This window comes from Carcharodon carcharias, chromosome 30 (assembly GCF_017639515.1).
Source record: "Carcharodon carcharias isolate sCarCar2 chromosome 30, sCarCar2.pri, whole genome shotgun sequence".
Lineage (NCBI taxonomy): Eukaryota > Metazoa > Chordata > Chondrichthyes > Lamniformes > Lamnidae > Carcharodon > Carcharodon carcharias.
In genome coordinates, this window is record NC_054496.1 from 19,391,278 (window position 1) to 19,412,803 (window position 21,526).

Sequence of the window (21,526 nt, forward strand, 5' to 3'; positions counted from 1 at the left end):
GGGAGGCTGGGACTCCTGCACACGCTGCTGAAGAACCACAGTGAGCCATTGCTGGTTGGTGCCTAGCTAGACCTAGGGTCTATAGACACCGCCTTTCATTCCTGATGATGATCGAGAACCAGTTGCTGAAGACTGCTCATATCTAGGGAACTGGTTTGTCATATCTGCCAGCTGTTGCAAGATTTGGTGCCACGGGGACATGGAGGGCACCCACTGCCAGTGGCTGTGAAAGTGACCGCGGTGCTCAATTTTTACACCAGTGGCTCCTTTCAAGGCTCCACTGGCGACCTCTGTGGGATATCATAAGCCTCCACCCACAAATGCATCCATGAGGTCACGGAAGCCACCTTTGCAAGGGCACACAACTTTGTGCATTTTGCCCTGGATCAGGAAAGCCAGGATGCAAGAGTGATTGGATTCACCCAGATGTCAGGTTTCCCACAGGTGCAGGGTAGCATCGACTGCACACGCGTGATGCTTAGATCTCTATCGCAACAAGCGGTCAACTATATCAACCGCAAGGGCTTCCATTCGCTGAATGTTCAGCTGGTGTGCGTCCAGCTCAAATGCATCCTGCACAGTTTCCAGGGAGTGTCCACAACTCCTACATTCTTAGTCGGTCACAGATTCCTGACATCCGTCAGGGTCCACAGGTGTTGCAGTGATGGCTCCTTGGGGCAAGGACATGCAGAAGACGTGGCTGATGACACCTGTGCAGTGGCCTCAGACTGAACAGAATGAAGGAATAACGAGGTTCATGCTGCAGCTTGCAACTTGGTGGAGCAAACCATTGGGATGCTGAAAATGAGGTTCCGGTCCCTGGACTGGCCTGGTGGAGCCCTACAATGTTGTCCACAAAGGGCTTCACGCATTATCGTTGCCTGCTGCACCCTTTGCAACCTGGCGCTGTAACTGGGAGAGGAGCTGGCTGAGGTGGAGATGGAGGAGCTGGAGGTATCCTCCGACGAGGAGGGCGTCAATGGGAATGAGGGTGAGGAAGTCCTCGAAGATGGCAATGACAGGGATGAGCCCTTCGCACTGGCCAGATGAGGCAGGCGCACTCAGGTGGCTCCCATAACTGCTAAATTTGTGGAGGATGACGACGACATGCAGTGAGGAGGCCCCATCGATCCTCACATTGCATCTGTGAATGTTTGACCCCAGCCTTGCTTATGGCTCTGTTCATAACCTCTGTGAGAATGCTCCTGTCATGGAGACGCAGTGGACGCCCTACAAGTCATTCGATTGCAGGAGGAGGAGGATGATGACCTGCAGTGAGGACAATCCATAGATCTTCACACAGCCTCTGAGAATGTCTGACTCCTGTCTGGCCGAGGGCAGCTCGCTTGTGTTCTGTGATCAGGGTCGTATCATGGAGACGCAGCCATGAAACTTTAAAAGCACCTGATCCTTTGTCCACCTTCAGCATCTGACCCCTTCAGGAGCACATCATCACTGGTCACAGATGTTGATAAGTTGTGGGCCAGCCCCAAATTAAAGGCACTGAGAGCACATAGAGAGAAGTATGGAACTCTGTGATGCCTGCCCATGACATTCTGACAAGCAGCATCGAGGTGCAGGCATCAGTAATGTGCCCAGGGAATGTGAAGCCGACCCATCACTTTGACCTGAAGCTTACACAAAACACAGAGAAGAGCCCTTGGACTGAGACACCAGCTTTTATCTTGTGCAGAAAGGTTTCATATCTGAGTGACAAGATCACTGCTCATTAGAACAAGAAACCATAGGCGGGGAGATATTCTTGAGCGTTTATTTACAATAGTGAACATTGTGTTCAAGTGATTAATACCCATGCCCAGGCTGTGCAGCTACATCTTCTTAACCCTGCTGCTCCCTGGACATCCGCAGTGGAGATGGAGGAGGCCTATTGAAAGCTACTGTCTGGCTGTGATGACCTTGGCATGCCAAGACCTGGAAGGCCCCGGCTTGCTTTCTGGATCCTGCTATGTGGCAGTGCCACCCTCCTCAACCTGTGGAGCTGGAGTGCTGGGTTCACAGGAAGAGGGGATTTAGATGGGCTGGACACTCTTGGAGTCACCTGGGTGGCTGGCCCCGGCGTGTCCACCTGCTGATCATCTTCCTTATGGGTGCTCAGGGGCCCCTGGCTGACTCCTTGAGGAGAAGGGGTAGTGGGAGTGAGATCGAGCTGCTCTGCACCCCTCTCCCGTGCACACTGTTGTAGGCCAACTATGGTGTCAGCGGTGGAGTTCAGCCTGCACAGCAGTGCAGGAGCGACGTCCTGGACCAAGGTCTTCATGGTGGCCATCATCCTACCAGTGTTGACCTCATTGCATTGGCATGCTGGTGCTATCACATCAGCCTGAAGGTGGATGGACTCCTCCATTGTGCCTTGCAATCTGAGGAGTGCAGTGGACATCCTTTCCTGATTTTCTTGAACTTGCCTTTCAGCTTCAGCAACTGAGACATGACCGAGTGCAGAGGCTTGTCATCTGACTTGGACTCAGCAAATTTCTGGCCTACAACAGTCCTCCAAATGCTGGACACCTAGGAAGCCTCTGCTTCCGCCTGCTGTGGATCAGAAAGTGCGATGTGCTCACCAGATTGTGATCCCGAGGCTACTCCAAAGCTAAGTCCCACCGAGGTGTATGTCTCTGTGCTAATGGAGGGTGTGGGTGAGCACTGTGACGGGACTTCAAGGAGGGTACCTTCAGATTCCTCTTCAGAAGTTTATTCGGGGCTTGATTGGAGGCTCTGGGCAGTGGACTCCATCGGCTGTTTCCCAGATGTGCCTGCGAAAGCAAGGAGAGATAATTAGTGCATGGCAGTGGCCTGTGAAATAGGACACATCACTCAGCATGATTGCTGATGGATATTCACTGCTGGATCCTCACTTGGTAGAGCACTGCCGACCTCACTGTCAGCACAGGACTGTCCCAGATCGTCGCCGGCCAGCTGGATGGCTCTGTTTTCAAAGTCTGTGAGGACCTTGATTTCAGGCATCCCTCCACCGGTCAGCGACCTCTCCCTCTTGTTGTGTGCCAGCTTGTCCTGCATGAATAGAGATGGAGAGAGTATAAGCAGGACACCTGCCAGGCCAGATGATAAGTCTGCCTGGCCTGTGTGGATGGTGAGTGGTCCCATGGACGGGATGAAGATAATAAAGGTGCGTGTGCAAGAGTGAATGGTGATTTTCCTTGAACTGGCAATGAGTGAGGTCCCAGTGGACGTGTGATGGGTTTGTGAGTGTGAGAGTTAAGAGTGATGAGAAGAGTGACTTACTTTGGCAGAACAGAGGAGATCATTCATCCGTTTGCGGCACTGGGTGGCTGTCCTGTTTTTCTGGGTGTTGGCATTGACCACTGCTGCCACCGCCTCCCATGCCAGATTGGTGATGTTGCTGCCCATCCTGCAGCCAGAATGGGGGTAGTGGACATCACGGCGTGCCTCCACTGCGTCCAAAGCACGCTCGAGTGACGCGTCATTAAGCCTTGGGGCTACAGTCTTTTTGCCTTTTGGGGCCATGTCTTCCATGCAGCAGTTGTGGGCTGAAAGCACTGAGAAGTGTGCGCGCGGCTGCACTTTATATATGGCGCCTGGCCTAATGAAGCAGTGAGGTGATAGCGAATGAGAGTCTGCCCACCATCGAAATGGCATGTTTCCCGGAAATGCATAATTAATGTGGGGGGATTGGGATGATACGACGTGAGAAGCTGCCATTGCGGCCAGTGGGTAAAACGTTATTTTTTCTGCTTGCTACCACAAATCTGGAATGATTCCGTCCATTGGGTGTAAAGCAGTTTCTGATGTGCTGAGGTTCTGAAAGGCTACAGAAATTCAGTGATAAAAACAAAAATAAAAACAGAAAACTACGGATGCTGGAAATCCAAAACAAAAACAGAATTACCTGGAAAAACTCAGCAGGTCTGGCAGCATCGGCGGAGAAGAACAAAGTTGAGGTTTTGAGTCCTCATGACCCTTCAACAGAACTAAGTAAAAATAGGAGAGGGGTGAAATATAAGCTGGTTTAAGGTGGGGGGGTGGGGGGAGAGAAGTGGAGGGGTGGTTGTAGGGACAAGCAAGCAGAAATTCAGTGCTTTCTTATGCTTAAATGGAGTGAAGGGGCCACGTTACTCTCAGTCCTCAGAACTGATTCAAACCCAGTTGATTGTAAGGTACACCCTGGCCTGAATTTGAACTTGTGGCTAGCATGGGGCTGGTGAGGCAATGGCGCTCATCTCAATTTGCTGATGAGAAGGCCTAGGGCTATTTTAACTCTAAGGCCTAAGTTAAATACATCAGGCCTGGCTTCCACCTGTAACCAGAATCAATGATATCAGGCAGATAGGTGGCAGTTGGACAATGCAGCAAGTGGCTGTAACCTGGGGACTTGTGGGAATTGGCCCTGGCAATTGGTAGGTCAGGAGGTGGGAATAGAGTCAGGAACAAAGGATCCTGGGACAGGGAAGGCCCAAGGATTCCTTTTGGGGTGCAGAAGAGCGCTCTTCCTGCCCCACTATGGAACCTTTTAATAAATCTTAAACTTTGCTTACCTGGACAACTTCCACCTCCTGACAGCTTCTCCTTGTACATCTAGCAGCACCTCAGTTTTAAAATTCTCATCCTTGCTTTCAAATCTTTCCATAGCCTCAACCCCTCGCTATCTCTGTAAACTCCTGCAGCCCCTACAACCACCTGAGATGTCTGCACTCCTTCAATTCTGGCATCTTGTGTTTCCCTAATTTTAACCTCTCCACTATTGGTTGCTGTGCCTTCAGCTGCCTAGGCCCTAAAACAATGGCTTCAGTCTTCTCAACATTTAATAGGAAAAAATTTCTGCTCATGACAATTTCGAGACAATGGAGGGGTCGAGAGGTAGTGGTGAGATAGTGCTGGGTTGCTGTCAGTGTGTATGTGGAAAATGACATGTTTTCACCTGATATCGCCAGATGACAGCATGTAGATGAGAAGTAGGAGGGGGCCAAGGATAGATTCTTGAGGTAATTATGCAGAAGGAAAGATAAGCTATTGCAGATGATTCTCTGGCTCTGGTTAAATAGATAAGAATGGAACCAGGTGAGTGCAGTCCCACCCAGCTGGATGACAGTGGAGAGGTGTTGGAGGAGGACAGTGTGGTCAAATGTATCAAAGGTTGCAGACAGGCGGAGGAGAGCGAGAAGGGAAAGTTTACCTTTTTGTCACAATCACATAGGATGCCATTTAGTGTCTTTGATAAAAGCCATTTTCGTACTGTGGCAGGGGCAGAAATTGATTAGAGAGATTCAAACATGGAGCTCTGGGAAAGATGGGCACAAATTTGGGCAGTGACAATACATTCAAGGACTTTGGAGAAGAAAGTTGGAGTTGAGGTTAAGATTTTTTTTGAGGAGAAAGGTGATGATGGCACATTTGAAGGAGAGGGGCTGGGGAGAAAGAATCGTAAACAATATCAGCTAACAGGGGAACCAGGAAGGGAAGTTGGGTGGTCAGTGGTTCAGTTGGAATAGGGTCAAGAGAGCAGAAGTATTGAAATATTGGGTCTCCTGGACAAGATGAGCTTTGAGAGGGAATAAAGAACATTTAAATTCAGGGCTAGAACAGGAGGGAGTCTTAGAGGAAGTTTGGCCTGGTGGGCTAGAGGAAGGGAGGAAAGCGGTAGAGGCAGCTGATCAGATGATCTCAATCTTAGCGACAAGAAATCCATGAGCTCCATGTGCTTACTTTTGTAGATGAGGCTGGAAGAGACTGGGGAAAATGGGTTTAAGAAGACAGTTTGGAATAGAGAAAAGAAGCCCATGATCCTGAATATTGAAAATTTTTGCAGGTGAGAGCAAAACCTGATAGTGCTTTATGTGGTCCTGGTAGATCCAGAGGTTAATGTCCAAACTAGCACACCATATCTATTCAAGTCAAGTGAAAAGTTTAGGAACTGTGATAGGTTTATGGAAAAAAATGGGAAGGAGCGACAGGGAGGGTCTATAACATCTTATCATTGTGTGTCCTGAATGTGAGTCAATCTCATGCTGGGCACATTTTGTAACTAAAGCCCATTACATAAAGACCTAAATTAAACAGTTGTTTATGGGACAGCGTGGTACACAGCATTAAAATTGGGTGACTAAAATATCAAGGTGGCCACCTAATTGTTCTGTGCATGTCTTTTAACCAATTTGAAGGAATGCCTTGCAGCAAGTCCTATTCACCCATTACCACTTCACTTGCTGGCTCGTAGCCTGGCAGTGTTTTGATTAAAAATGTCTTATTTTTCTTTTCAAATCTCTCCGTATCATTGTAACCTCCTCCAGCCCAGCAGCCCTTGGAGATCTCTGCGCTCCTCTAATTCTAGGCTCTTGTATTTCCCTAATCTTCATTGCTGCACCATTGGTGCCAAGCCTTCAGCTGCTTAGCTCTATACCTCTCCTCCTTCAAGGAATGTTTTATCACCTGTACTAAAATCTCCTCATGAAGCTTGGTGTCAAATTTTTGCAGGATAATCACTCCTGCGAATTGCCTTGAGATGTTTTACTATGTAAATGGCTCTATATGAATGTAACTTGTTCTTGATGTCCATCATGCATCTGATTAGGAATTCATGCCTTCATGATCATAATACAAGCTAGAGTTCCTCAGTCCAAAATGGTGGAATCAGTACCCAGTGACATATGATCTACAGTCCATATACTGTGACCAGGAAGATGATAGTTTTGGAATTGTGTATTTCATGTGAGATACGTTGGTGGTTATGCTATATGTGAGGAGGCTCTGGTATTTACTGTGTGATTACCCTTGGCTCAAACTGTCTTTGTCTGTTGTCTAATGATAATTAATGATTATACTTAGAGAGACAGTAATTAAAGTCAATTTGGATATGGGGAAGCATGCCTGTTGATGAAACATTGAAACCAAAGCAACTTCCACATTGCATACTCGGCCAGGTAAAGTACACTCGGGCTCTCTTGATGATCGAGCAAATAACCTGGCTCATTAATGATGCCTGGAGAGTTGGGGTTCTTAAATCAGGGAACCATGCATATTAATACAAAAATATGTAGGTAGACCCCAGCTGGATAAGCAGATGTGTTGATAAGCTCCATGGCTTTAGTTGGTTGCATTCTAGTCATACGTTGGTACACATTGGGGATCCTTATTTTCTGACTCTAGCCAATCTGCGTCTGAACTCTCTGGCTTTGGATAAAAAAAAAGATTTGCATTTATATAGTACTTTTCACAACTTCAGGATGTCGCAAAGCGCTTTAGAGCCAATAAAGTATTGTTGAAGGATAGTTGCTGCTATAATGTAGGAAACATGGCAGCCAATTTGAACACAGCAAGCTCCCACAACCAGCAATGAGGTAATAATCGGATAATCAATGCTGGTTGCGGGATTAGTATTGTTTAGTAGGTGGATATCTATTTACTGAATTAGGCAACCGAAAACATTCTGTGAGTCACAACTGCTTTATTGTTAAACCATAGTTCAGTACAAATACTTGTTTCCACTCTTCCCTTCTGGATCCTTGCTCTCTCCAGAAGCAAAATCCCCTTACTGGGGAAAAACCTAGCTCTTAAGTACAGGCTTCAGTGAGCATCACCTACTCTCAATTCACTCTGAAGCTTACCCTTGTTTACTCTTAAATGGACCTGCATTTCTAACATTGTCAGCTATGACACTGGAGAATTTTTTTTTACAGTTATCTGAAAAGGCAGACATGGCTTTCGTTTAATATCTCAACTAAATAGACACCACTTCCACCAGTGGAGCACCAACTCAGTACGGCATTGGGAGTGTCAATCTAGATGCTCAGGTCTCTGGGGTGGGATTTGAATCCACAATCTTGTCACTCAGAAACCTGGCAGAGTAGATAGGGAAAATCTGTTCCCGTTGGCGGAACCAGAAAACCAGAGGCACATATTTAAGGTGATAGGCAAAAGAAGCAAACGTGACATGAGGAAAAACCTTTTTTACGCAGCAAATGTTAGGATCTGGAATGCACTACCAGAGAGTGAAGTGGCGACAGATTCAATCAAGGTGTTCAAAAGAGAATTGGACAATTATCTGAAGGCTATGGGGAGGAGTGGGACTTGGTGAGTGGTTCTTACACAGAACCAGCATGGATCGATGGGCCAAATGGCCTCCTTCTGTATTGTAAGCATCATATGAATGAAGGAATATTTATGCAGAATTTTGCCATGGTGATATTAAATGCATGGGGTAGATGATGTGCAGATGGACTGAGCTTGACAGGGCCAGTTGCATTAGTCATGTACCTGTGATCTCTCCCCATGACAGGACAAAACTGAATGCCCCACACACCTTACTCATTTATTCAGCATTTATAATTGAAGGCTCTACATGATATAGAGAGTAAAGAGAAATGTGTGGGTGGCGTTGAGGGGATGGTCAAGGTGCTCAGTTGCACTTTGACGATAGATGGCAAGCCCAGAGGACCAGCTGGTCTTATCCCATCCACTGTGCCCCTAGGTATGTTCATGCCCCTCTGTGAGCAGTGCCAGGTTAAATCGGCTGACCCACCACTTGCCATGGTGCTGGAAGATCAAAATGTCCTTGTTAACAAAAAGATATTCTGCTTCAGGCAACAGACTGATCAACAATTGCTCGATAAAGGACCTGAAGGGATATTTCTGAGTAATCAAATGTTTCTTTTTCTTACAGTGAGCTATTTTGGGAAGTTAATGAATCAATTTATAATCACGAGTGATAACTGCAAACCTTTTTTCTACGTGCAAAACAATGGGTTCTGCATCGGTGAGTAGTTATTAGCTACAAAAGAAAGAATTGCATTTATGTATTGCCCTTCACGCCTCAAGATGTCCCAAAGTACTTTACGGCCAATAGGTGTGATCATTTGTAATGTAGGAAATGTCATAGCCAAATTATGCACAGCAAGCTCCCACTAATAGCAACGAAGTAAAGATCAGTTAACCTGTTTAGTGATGTTGGTTGAGGGATAAATATCACCCAGATTCTCCAGGGAGACCTCCCTTGCTCTACTTCTAAATAGTGTTACGGGATCTTTTAAGCCCACCTGAGAGTGCAGAATGGGCCTCGATTTAATTACGTCTTATCCGAAAGACGGCACCTCCAGCAGTGCAGCACTCTCTCAGCAGCATGCTGGACTGTCAGCCTGGATTGTGTGTTCAAGCTTCTGGAGTCAAAGATGAACCCATGAGTTTCTAACTTGAAGGCGAGTCAAAACCAAGCTATGGCTGCACTTGTGGATTGGCATCACATACAGTCTCTAACATTTCTAGCCTTTTCACAAGATTCTAGAATTACTTAACTAGAACATGGCTGTTTTAAACTCTAGACATATCCCTGAAAAGCCCTGATGATGTCAAAACCTTGGCCGTCACGTTGCACTGAAACTCTCTGAACTCGTGTAACTGGAACATGTGAGAGTATAGGGAAAACGCATATTTCTCAGTAGCTCTTAGTCATGGGGATGGGTCTTCCTGCAGTGCACAGACATCAAAAACAATTTTCTTTCATGAGGTGTCAAATTTCAGTCAATGATTGCTGCACAGAGAAGAAGAGGCTATGAAAATGGGCAGGAAACTCAGAGAGATGACCAGCTTGCAACATTCCCCCCTGTACAGCTCCCCCATTAAACTTGGGGCCATGGATTTAAGTTGATTATGTGGCAATAACCCAATCACCTTTACCCAATGTGGTCGCCAACCCTTCAATAATGTCCTGCATGGAACGTCCAGGAATTGTGAAACATTTATCCGTTGCCACTGATACCAGTTTAACATAACATCTCACCGTGTCTCTCCACAACCATCTGCAAACTCCCAAGAGAAAAATATTCACTGGCTCCTGTTGTGCATCTTAATTGATCAAATATAAAATGAATCTTCTTATGTGCTCCCTACATTTCAGGTTATGACCACTGTGACATGGATCAAGTTCTTCGAATAAAAGAGTGTCCGGGGTCTGTAAACTGCAAACTTGCACCTGCGAATTTGCATTGTGGATGTATTAGAAGCAAGAGTGCCATTGTACCAGAATATTCTGATTTGTCAAAAAGGTGCAGAGGTAATAATAAGGAGTCATAAATTATACCTCTGTATTAGGTAATGTAGTGTTAAGCTGTTGTTTCTGTTTGTGATCTTTCTTGAGTATTGTGGGGTGAATGGAGAATGAGTGGGGATTGGGTAGAGTGAGGGTTGGCCAAAGGAGTTGCTAGCATATTTAAGGTCTCACTTCAACTCAGCTCCCTTCATAGGCAAGGTCATTGAATATTTTTAAGGCTGAGTTAGATAGATTCTTGATTGACTAGGAAGTCAAATGTTATAGGGGATAGACAGGAAATTAGAGCTGAGGCCACAATCAGATCAGCCACGATCTTATCAAATAGTGGAACAGGCTCAAATGGTCTACTCCTGCTCCTAATTCGTATGTTTGTATTAGGCCATTTGTACATGATGGGGTAGGAAATCGGGTTATGCCACCAGTTCAGGAAGGCCCTCCCAATGGGCTTTTAAATCCCCTGAGTCAATCCAGCTTTAGAAGCAAAAAAAAAGCATTTCCACGAAAAGCTCCATGGAGAGTTACCTGGGCGCAGCTGAGATTCTGCTGACTGTGTTTCAAAATGGCCATCTCCGAATTTGCACCTGCTGCAGTCAGTTTATGGGAAGCGACGTGGTGTTGGTGAAACAGTGAGAGCGAAAATGGGATGGGGAGGTCGAAGTGGCATTACATGAACTTGGTTTGCGTTAATTCACGAGGCTCCTGCTTAGTTTTAGTGCAAGTTCTGGTTCAGTTTGCCAGAAAAAATATAAGCGTCTGTAAAAGCAGTGGCATTTAGGAACAGCAAATGGGCATTTGTTTTCCCCTGTCCACCACCGCCCCAGTATTGAGCACAAACGGAGGCCTAAAGGGATAAATGTTACACCCACTGAACCCATTTCACATCCCTTTCTTTTGAGCTCTCAATTCACCAGAACTTACCTGCAGCCAGATGTGCATCACTCTACACAAACTTCTTTTCAACAAATCATTTGTATCGAAGAACTATTTTCAGATATTTGATTCTTTTTGCAGATGTAAACCAACGTTATATCAACGATACTTTGAACAGTGGACTGTGTCCACCTGGATACATTGGTAGAAAAAGCTTCTGTTTTGGTGAGTAATCACCATTGGCGTGCCCTCTGTCTTTCTGCCCTCTTAAAATGGTTGATTCTGGATGCGGGTGTACAGTGACATGGTGGCTATGTTACTGGATTATTAATTCAGAGGCCTGGACTAATGAATAGGAGCACGAGTTTAAATCCCACCAATGGAACTGCGGAATTTCAATTAGATAAATCTGGAATTAAAAAAACTAGTCTCAGTAAGGGGGAACACAACTGTTTTGTTGTAAAAACCCATCTGGTTTACTAATGTCCTTGAGGGAAAGAAACCTAGAGTGGCCTGTGTGAAGCCAAAAATGACAGAAGACTGCAGGGATTCAAGAACGCAGCTCACTACCAGCTTCTCAATGGAAATTAGGGATGGGCAATAAATGCTGGCCTTGCCAGCGACATCCACATCCCATGAATTAATAATGTGAACTTTTGTACCAAAGTTCATTCTACAATCTTTTAATAAGGGTGCAAATCCTTTGAACACCTTTTTTTTATTCTTTCATAGGATGTGAGTGTCATTGGCTAGGCCAGCATTAGTTACCCATCCTCAATAGACCTTAAGAAAGTGATGGTGAGCTGCCTTCTTGAACAGGCCATTTGGTGTAGGAACACCCAAAATGCTGTTTGGAATGGAGTTCCAATATTATAGCTCCAAGTCCGGATGGCCTGTGGCTTGGAGGGAATTTGCAGATGGTGGTTCTACATAGATGCATAATAAGACCTCCATGAATATGTCCAGCCAAAGTTGTCTACTCTACTGCTGCATTATGTTAACAGCCCACTTCATAGGCACCCCATCCACCATCTTAAACGTTCAATCCCTCGATGCACAGTGACAGCAGTGTGTACCATCTACAAGATGCACTGCAGCAACTCACCAAGGCTCCTTCAACAGCACCTTCCAAACACACGACCTCTACAACCTAGAAGGACAAGGGCAGCAGATGCATGGGAATGCCACCACCTAGAGGTTCTCTTCCAAGTCACACACCATCCTGACTTGGAACTATATTGCCATTCCTTCACTGTTGCTTGATACTGGGAGTCCCTTCTTAACTGCACCTTGGGTGTCCCTACAGCACATGTACTGCAGTGGTTCAGGGCTCACCATCACCCTCTCCAAGTCCATTAAGAATGGGCATTAAATGCTGGCCTAGCCAACGATGCCCATATCCTGTGAAAGAATAATTTAAACAAATGTGTTCACTGGATTTCCACCCCTATTAAAAGATGGCAAAATTAACTTTGATACAAAAGTTCAAACTTGTTTTTATTAATTCACAGAATGTGGGCATTGCTGGCTAGGCCAGCGTTTATTGCCCTCCCCTAGTTTCCCTTGGGAAGGTAGTGATGAGCTGCCTTTTTGAATCCCTGCCGCCTTTTGTCAGTTTTGGCGTCATGCAGGCCACTGTAGGTTTCTTTCCCTAAATGACTTTGCAACAATGCAGTCGTGTCATTATCACCCTCACCGAGAAAGTTTTTTGAATTCCAGATTTATGTAAATTATATTCTGCAGCTCCATTTGAGCTCATGCCCCTAAATTGTTAGTCCGGGCCTCTGGATTACTAATGCAGTAACATAACCATCATGTCACTGTTACCGATTATTTTAACTCAATGCATAAAAAAAAATCTCCATCTCATCTTTGGCTCTTTTGCCCAATACCTTAAATCAGCATTATCTGAATTCTGGTCTTTCTGGTAGTGGAAAAAGTTTTTAATCATTTTACCCTTCATTATTTTGAACACCTCTAATTAATTTTCCCCTTAACCTTCTTTGCTCTATGGAGAATAAGCCCAATTTCTTGAATCTCATCATGCAACTGAATTCCCTCATCCGTGGCCTTTCTATTAAATCTCCTCTGCACACTCTCTTAAGGCCTTGAACTCACTCCTATTGTTGCTCTGAGAGTAACAAAGCTCAGTAAGCATTGTGAGAACAATATCAAAGAAAAGGATGGCAAAAGTGATGAATTGGTGCCTCCACTTCTGCTTTATGGGCAGTGGAGAGGCTTTGTGAAGTCAGGAGGTGAGCTACTCGTCACAGATTATCCAGTCTCTCACCTGCTCTGATTGACTTGGCATTCGTGTGGTTGATTATTTGAGTTACCATAATCGCTTTGAGGAAAGGTTTATCAATTGGGATCAATACAAATTCATGATTATCAGCCACACTCTCTAACACCCAGGCTAAAATAATCACTGTGCACTTCAATTCACTAAAAAATGAAAAGACTCTTTGTAACTCTGGTTCTCTTTGTTTTAGACTGGGCTTGTGGCTCCCGAGAATACATTCAGATTAATTGGTGTACTGTAAATATGAGATGTTTCATTGCACCTAGTTATCGGTATTGTAGCTGTGGGCATGTGTACGGATCACGTAAATCACGGGAAAGTGCATTTTCACAAAGGTGCAGTGGTAAGTAGAACATTTATGCATTATATTTCTCTATGCTACTGCAGAAAATAAAAATTGTCAAAAATGTTTTGTGATAGAGCACATTGCCTCACAGTCTCAGGATAAGGATTGGCCATTTAGGACTGAGATGAGGAGAAATTTCTTCACTCTAAGTGAATCTTTGGAATTCTCAACTTCAGAGGCCTGTGGTGCCTGGTCGATGAGTTTATTGAAGACTGGGAGCAATTGAGACTTGGAGAAGAAGAGAATCAGGGAATACAGGGATAGCCGGGGAAAATGGAAAAGACATAGAAGTTCAACCAAGATCTTATTAAATGGCGGAGCAGACTTGATGGGCCATATGACCTACTTCTGCTCCTATTTCCTATGTTTATGACCTGTGGAGGTCGCTGTAATCGCAATAACAACCTGTTAGGTCCTTCATGGACAATTTATCAGGGAGACCTGCTTTAAATAAAAAGAACAGGTTTTAATGGCTATGGAAACCAGTGACATAAGATCTTAAGAAACAGGAGCAGGTATAGGCCATTTGACCCATTGAGCCTGCTCTGCCATTCAGTAAGATCATGGCTGATCTGATTGTGGTCTTAACTTTGCTTTCCTGCCTGTTCCCGATAGCTCTTAACTCCTTTGTCAATCAAAAATCATCCTAACTCCACCTTGAATATATTTGACCCAGTCTCCACTGCTCTCTCTGGATGAGAATTCCGGAGAATAATGATCATTTGGAAAAAAAAATTCTCTTCATTTTCGTCTTAAATGGGAAACCCCTTATTTTTAAACTGTTCTAGGTTTCCCCTTGAGGGGAATCATTCTCTCAGCAGGCCCCTCAGAATTTATATGTTTCAATGAGGTCACCATTTTTCTAAACTCCAGTGAGTATAGGCCCAACTTGCTCAAACTTTCCTCTAAGACAACCTAGTGAACCTTAAACCCCTTTCCTTGATATCTCTAATATCTTCTATATAATGGGATTCCCAAATTATACACAGTACAATAACTGTGCCTTATACAAGTTCATCATACTTCCTGCACCCATTTATAAAACCAAAAGCCTTTTTTTATGGCTCCATCTATCTATACCATATTTTCATAGATTTATTTATTTTGAGCTGCTGGGTGTCTATATTCATTCATACACTTCAGCATCTGAGGTGTGAGCACTATCAACCAAGCCAAATTGACATTTGAAACAAGCAAAGCCTTGTAATTAATACATCTGCACTGTTCCAGTGTCAAAGGAGCTTCACTGCAAGGCAAAATGCTAGAAAATGGCTAGCCTGGCAAAAGGGAGTTCTGCAGACATGACTATTGCTATGTGGGTTATGTAAACCCACATAATTAAAAAGGTTTAATGGCCTTTATCTCAAGGAGAGCTAGAACACAAAGCACTAGCAGCTATTTTACAACAACACAGAGCTCTCTGGTTAGAGCCCATCTGGAATACTATATTCAGTTCTGAGCACTGCACTTCAGGAACGTTGTATTGGCCTTGGAGGCAATGCAGTGTAGATTCACCAGAATGATACTGGGGTTAAAAGTGTTAAATTATGAGGGCAGGTTACATAGGCTAGGCTTGTATTCCCTTGATAATAGAAGTTTCATCGTTGCCATAGTCATCATCTGTCTTTTGAAATGAGGATGGGCGGAATTTTCTGTGCCCAGACAGTATGGCGCAATCGGTTTCACGACAGCGTGAAACCAGTTTGCGGTTGTCAGCTCATCCCGCCAATGGCAGGCTGTGTTTCCTGTTATTGGACACCGGGAACCTCATTGTAATACATCAGCATATAATTATTAGGCCAGTCTACCGGAATTGACCCCCTGTCACTGGATTGTCCATCTACCTTGGTAGGAAAGTACGCCGTCGTATTTCACAACAGCACATAAAAGGCTTGCACTTAGCGGCCTGCACTTTGAGCGGAACTTGGAGGTAAGCACACAGTAATGTTGTGCAGCTCTCGCCAGGATCGTCTTTTGGACTTCAAGCTTGAGGGGCGTTGGGGTTAAGGACAGCCCAGTCGTTGAGACGACTTGTGGGGAGGTTGGAGTTAAAGACAGCCCAGCCGTTGAGGCGACTTATTAGAGGGGGTGTTGGGGCTAAGGGCAGCCCAGGCATTGACGTGACCTGTGACGGTCGGGGAGGGGGCAAGGGCACCCCTGTCTTTGAATATAACGCACAAGCATTCAGGGTGGAGGGTAGGGTGGGCGAGGGAAGTGGCCACATTTAAAGAAACCTGTGTAAGAGGACCATTCCTCTGCAGACAGTTCAGGCACAGCCACATGGATATGATTGGAGTTGGGCTTCTAGCGTATCTGCCCACTGAAGCAATGCAGAGGCATCTTAGCACCACCAGGTGCTCCAAAGCTTTTCACCACCACCTTCCCACCTCCCGCCACCCCCAGCACAGACTGCAAAGTCATGAGCATTTTAGTAGACTGCAGAACAGTTGGATGACTGCACATATTGTACAATCGCCTTGCTAAAGCTGGCCATGGAGCAGTCACTGCTGGAGGTGCTCACAATCCCTTGCAATGTCAGCACCCCGGTTTGGACCAGTCTTCCCCATGGTTCAAGCTAACAGTGCAACCTTGCAGCATGGGTTAGGAGAATGTCTGTGTCTGAGCTGAGAGCACAGCATGCAGTCCAGTGGGCAAAGCTGCCGCCAATCGAGGCGGAGGTGGGTGGGGTTTCGGGCAGCCATGTAGTGCACTAATCTCTGGCTATCCAAGTGGTGGCCAGCACTCTCCAGGAAGCATTAAGGGGCCTTCACGCTTAACCAGGACAGGTCCTTAATACACCCATGCGAACCACATGTCTCTCTCTTTCATCCTGCAGGAGGAGTATATTAGGATCATAGAGTCTGGTGAAATAGCTGTGTGCCTGTTGGCCTACAGAGAGTGAAGACGATGGAGGAGAGTGCGACTGAGGCACCTGGCAGCACAGAGGCAGGAGCAGCAACCTCAGGAAGAGTGGGCAGCTGGGGCTCCCGCACATGTTGCCGAAGAGCCACAGCAAGCTGTCGCTGGTCAGCGCCTAGCGACACCCAGGGTCTATAGACACCTCCTGTCATTCCTGCAGATGACCGAGAACCAGTATCGCCAAAGACTCCGCATGTCTAGGGAACTGGTTAGTTGCATCTGCCAGGATTTGACGCCACAGGAACATGGAGGGCATCCACTGCCAGTGGCTGTGAAAATGACCACAATGCTCAATTTCTACATCAATGGCTCCTTTCAGGGTTCCACAGGTGACCTCTGTGGGATCTCACAGCCACAAATGCATCCATGAGGTCATGGATGCCATCTTTGCGAGGGCACACAACTTTGTGCATTTCGCCTGGGACCAGGACAACCAGATTGCAAGAGCAATTGGATTCACCCAGATCTTGGGTTTCCCACAGGCTCAGGGTGTGATCCACTGCATTCATGTGGTGCTCAGATCTCCGTCGCAACACACAGTAAACTACATTAACCGCAAGGGATTCCATTCGCTGAATGTGCAGCGGGTGTGTGACAACCAGGAATGCATCCTGCAGGTGTGCGCATGGATTCCAGGGAGTGTCCATGACTCCTACATCCTCAGTCAGTCACAGATCCCTGAAGTCTTCCAGGGTCTACAGAAGCTGCAGGGATGGCTCCTCGGGGACAAAGTCTACTGGCAGAGGCCATGGCTGATGACACCTGTATGACAACCTCATACTGCAGCAGAGCAACCGTATAATGAGTCTCATGCTGCAGCTCACAACTTGGTGGAGCAGACCATTGGGATGCTGAAGATGATGTTATAGTGCCTGGACCGGTCCGGTGGAGCCCTGCAATACAGTCCACAGAGGATGTCACACATCATTGTCTTCTGCTGCGTCCTTTACAACCTGGTGCTGCAATGGGAAGACAAGCAGGCTGAGGAGGAAATGGAGAAGCTGGTGAGCTCCTCCAATGAGGAGGACGCCGACAAGCATGTGGATGAGGAGGCCGTGAAGGCGACAATAATGGGGATAAGGCCCTTCTACTGGCTAGACGAGGGAGGTGTGCTCCGGGAGACCCTCATAGCTGCTAAATGTTTGGAGGATGATGACGATATGCAGTGAGGTGACCCCATAGATCCTCACATTGCATCTGTGAATGTTTGATTCCAGTCTGGCTTATGGCAGTGCACATATCCTCTGTGAGAATGCTCCTGTCATGGAGATGTAGTGAAGGCCCTAATAGTCGCTCGATTGCAGGAGGATGATGACCTGCAGTGAGGACACTCCATAGATCTTCACACAGCCTCTGAGAATGTCTGACTCCTGTCTGGCCGAGGGCAGCTCTCTTGCGCTCTGTGATCAGGGTCATATCTTAGAGACGCAGCCATGAAACTTTAGAAGCATCTGATCCTTTGTCCACCTTCAGCACCTGAACCCTTCAGGAGCACAGCATCAGTAGTCACAGATGCTGAAGAGATGGGGGCCAGCCCCACCTTAAAGATGCTGAGAACACACTGAGAGAATGAGAGAACTCCAGGTGCCTCCCACTACATTCTGGCAGCAATGACAATCACCGTCGGATTGCAGGAATCTGTAATGTTTCCAGGGAGTGTGAGGCCGGACCATCACTTTTTTCCAAAGGCTGCTCACAGCATAGGGAAGAGGCCCTGGACTGAGACACCTGAATTTATCTTGGGCAGAAAGGTTTCACATCTGAGTGACAAGAACACTGCTCATCAGAACAAGGAGCCATAGACAGGGAGACATTCTTGGGAGTTTATTGACAATAATGAACATTATGTACAAGTGATTAACACCCGTGCCCAGGCTGTGCAACTAATTCTCCTTATCTTTCCTAACCTAGCTGCAACGTCTCCGGACATCCACAGTGGAGGCAGAGGCAGCCTGCTGACTGTGAAACCCTGTCTGTGATGACCTTGGCATGTGTCCTCTGGAGGTCAGAGACTTGGGGGGCCCTGGCCTGCTTTCTGGGTCCTGCTGTGTGGCACCACCACCTTCCTTGGCCTGTGGAACTGGAGTTGCTGAGGTCACAGGAAGAGGGGATTCGGATTGGCTGAACATTCTTGGAGTCACTGGGGTGGATGGTGCCGGAATGTGCACCTGCTGATCCTCCTCCCTTTGGGTGCCCAAGGCCCTCAGGCTGACTCCTTGAGGAGAAGGGGTAGCTGAAGTGAGATCGAGCTGCCTGGTATCCCTTTTGCATACACACTGTTGGAGGCCAACTATGGCACCAGTGATAGAGTTGACTCCGCTCAGCAATGCAGGAGCGAAGTCCTCGACCAAGGTCTCCATGGCAGCTGCCATCCTAACAGTGTTGACCTTGGTGCATTGGCATGCCAGTGCTATCACCTCAGTCTGAAGGCTGATTCCTCCATCGTGCCTTGCAATCTGAGGAGTGCAGCGGGCATCCCTTCCCGATGTTCCTGAACTTGCCTTTGCAACTCCAGCAACTGTGACATGACCGAGTCCAGAGGCTCGTCATCAGATTTGGATTCAGCAAATTTCTGGCCTCCAGCAGTTCTCCGAGTGCCAGACACCAGGGAGGTCCCTGCTGCCACCTGCTTTGGATCAGACAGTGCAATGTGCTTACCAGATTGTGATCCCGAGGCTATTCTAAAGCTAGGTCCCACCGAGGTGTGTGCCTCTGTGGCGGTGGAGGGTGTGGGTGAGCGCAGTGACGGGACTTCAAGGAGGGTGCCTTTAGATTTCTCTTCAGAGGTTTCTTTGGGGTTTGATTGGAGGCCCTGGGTTATGGACTCCATTGGCTGGTTTCCTGATGCGTCTGCGGAAGCAAGGGAGATAATTAATGCATGGCAGTGGCCTGTGAAAGAGGACATATTGCTCACAGCATAGTTGATTGATGGATGTTGCATTGCTGGGCCCTCACTTGGTAGAGCACCGCCGACCTCACCATCAGCACAGGACTGGTCTAACTCTTTGCCAGCCAGCTGGATGGCTCTGTTTGCAAGGTAGGTGAGGACCTTGATTTCAGGCATTCCTTCACCAGTCTGCAACCTCTCCCTGTTGTTGTGTGCCAGTTTGTCCTGCACGATAAGAGATGGAGAAAGTGTAAGCAGGATGCCTGCTAGTCCAAATGATAAGTATGCCTGGCATGTGTGGGTGGTGAGGGTCCCATGGATGGAATGAGGATCATAAAGGTGTGTGAGAGAGTGACTGGTGATGTCCATGAGCTGGCAGTGAGTGAGATCCCTCTGGATGTGTGCTGGGTTTGTGAGTGTGAGTTGAGAGTGATGAGAAGAGCGAGTTACCCTGGCAGAACGGAGGAGATCATTCATCCTCTCGTGGCACTGGGTGGCTATCCTCATTTGAAGGGCATTAGCTCTGACCACCGCTGCCACCACCTTTTGAGCTGGAATGGTGAGGTTGCTGCCCATCTTGCGGCCAGAGCAAGGGTAGAGGACATCCTGGCAGGCCTCCACGATATCCAAAGCATTCTAGTGATGAGTTGCTGAATTGGGGGGCTGCAGTTCTTTTGCCTTTCAGGGCCATGTCTTCTTTGCAGCAGCTGTGGTCTGGAAGCACCATGTTGTGTGCACACAGCTGGACTTTAAGTATGGCGATGAAGCAGCGAGTTGGTGGTGCGTGGATGAATGAGAGCCTGCTCGCCATGGAACCATCATTTTTCCTTGGAGTGCATAAATAATGTGGTGGGTTTGGGATCATACGGTTTGAAAACCTGCCCGCTACCACACTTAGTGCAAATCTGGGATGATTCCGCCCGACGTCTGTCAGGCTTCCTGGTTTTTGTACAAAGGTGATCCAATTGAAGTGTTTGAGATGATTAAAAGATTTGAAAGAGTACATAGCGAGAGAAACTATTTGTTCTAGTAGAAAATTCCAGAACAACAACCTCAAAATAGAGCAAGGCTGTTCAGCGGTAATGTCAGGAGGCACTTCTTCATACAAGATGTAGTGGAAATCTGGAACTGTCTCTCTTAAAAAACTGTTGTAGCTGAGGATCAGTTAGACATTTCCAAACTGAGATTGATAAATTGTTGTTAGGGAAGAGTACTAAAGGATTATGTAATCAAGGTCAGTCATTGGAGTTAGATATGGATCAGCCATGATCTAACTGCATGGCAGAACATCCTTGAGGGGCTGAATGTGGTCTACTCTGTTCCTTTACTCCTAAATAATTGCCTCTTACTGATCAATCCATCTAGTCTTAATGACCTTGATCCATTGAAGTGTATTCCAGAATTGGAACAGAATGATTAAATCACACTTCAGCAGGGTTATATGAATCTTTTTGTGGAGGATGGTTAACTTTTAAAGGACAGAGTAGATGTCAGTGTTGCTCCTGATACTATTGGTGCTGCACTTCATAAAATTGCTGCTAATTTAAAGAAGAAAACCCCATGAGAATAAACAGCAACCCCATTGGTCTTTAAGCTGAAGTTACAGTGCAGATTCAGGCCATTTGGTCCAATTGGTCTATGCTAGTTGTACTCATCCTATTTGTATGGAGTCAAGGATCTGCTGTACTTACTTCATCAAGATCGATGACCCAAAATGCTTTGCAGCCAATGAAGTATTATTGAAGTTTAGTAAATATACGAGCCAGTTTTCACACAGCAAGCTCCCGAAAGCAGCAATGATTTTAAGTGATGTCAGTTGAGGGCTAAATATTGGCCAAGACTCCCCTGCAGCTTGAAATAGTGTCATGGAACATCTTACATTCGCCTGAGATGGTGCCTTGGTTTAACATCTCCAAAAGACAGCACTCTGTCAGTGCAGCACTCCCTCACTATTGCACTGGATTATATGCTCAAACTCCTAAAGTGGAACTTTGAAAACACAACTTTCTAATCTAGCGGTCAGAGTATTACCACTGAACTCAAGCTGACACCTGTAAATAGCGCCCCCAAGCTCATTATCGCAACATCATTGAGACTACCTTTTTTCACCTCCCTAAAATTGCTCGACTTCACCCCTGTCCCTGCAAATTGGCTATCAAAACCCTC

The 21,526-nt window shown here is 46.4% G+C and overlaps 1 protein-coding gene across 3 annotated transcripts in view; it reads left to right on the forward strand.

Moving 5' to 3' along the window:
* The window catches only part of LOC121271366 (adhesion G protein-coupled receptor E3-like), a 54,142-nt gene that overhangs the window by 2,713 nt on the left and 29,903 nt on the right, over positions 1–21,526 (forward strand). For 2 of the 3 annotated variants that reach the window (XM_041177329.1, XM_041177331.1), the window contains exons 2-5: positions 8,654–8,746; positions 9,884–10,039; positions 11,048–11,131; positions 13,399–13,551. In XM_041177329.1, coding sequence (XP_041033263.1) covers positions 8,654–8,746; positions 9,884–10,039; positions 11,048–11,131; positions 13,399–13,551 — 486 coding nt within the window. Of the gene's footprint in view, positions 1–5,716; positions 5,804–8,653; positions 8,747–9,883; positions 10,040–11,047; positions 11,132–13,398; positions 13,552–21,526 lie in introns of those variants that run through there. The other variant, XM_041177332.1, reaches the window with a different exon arrangement.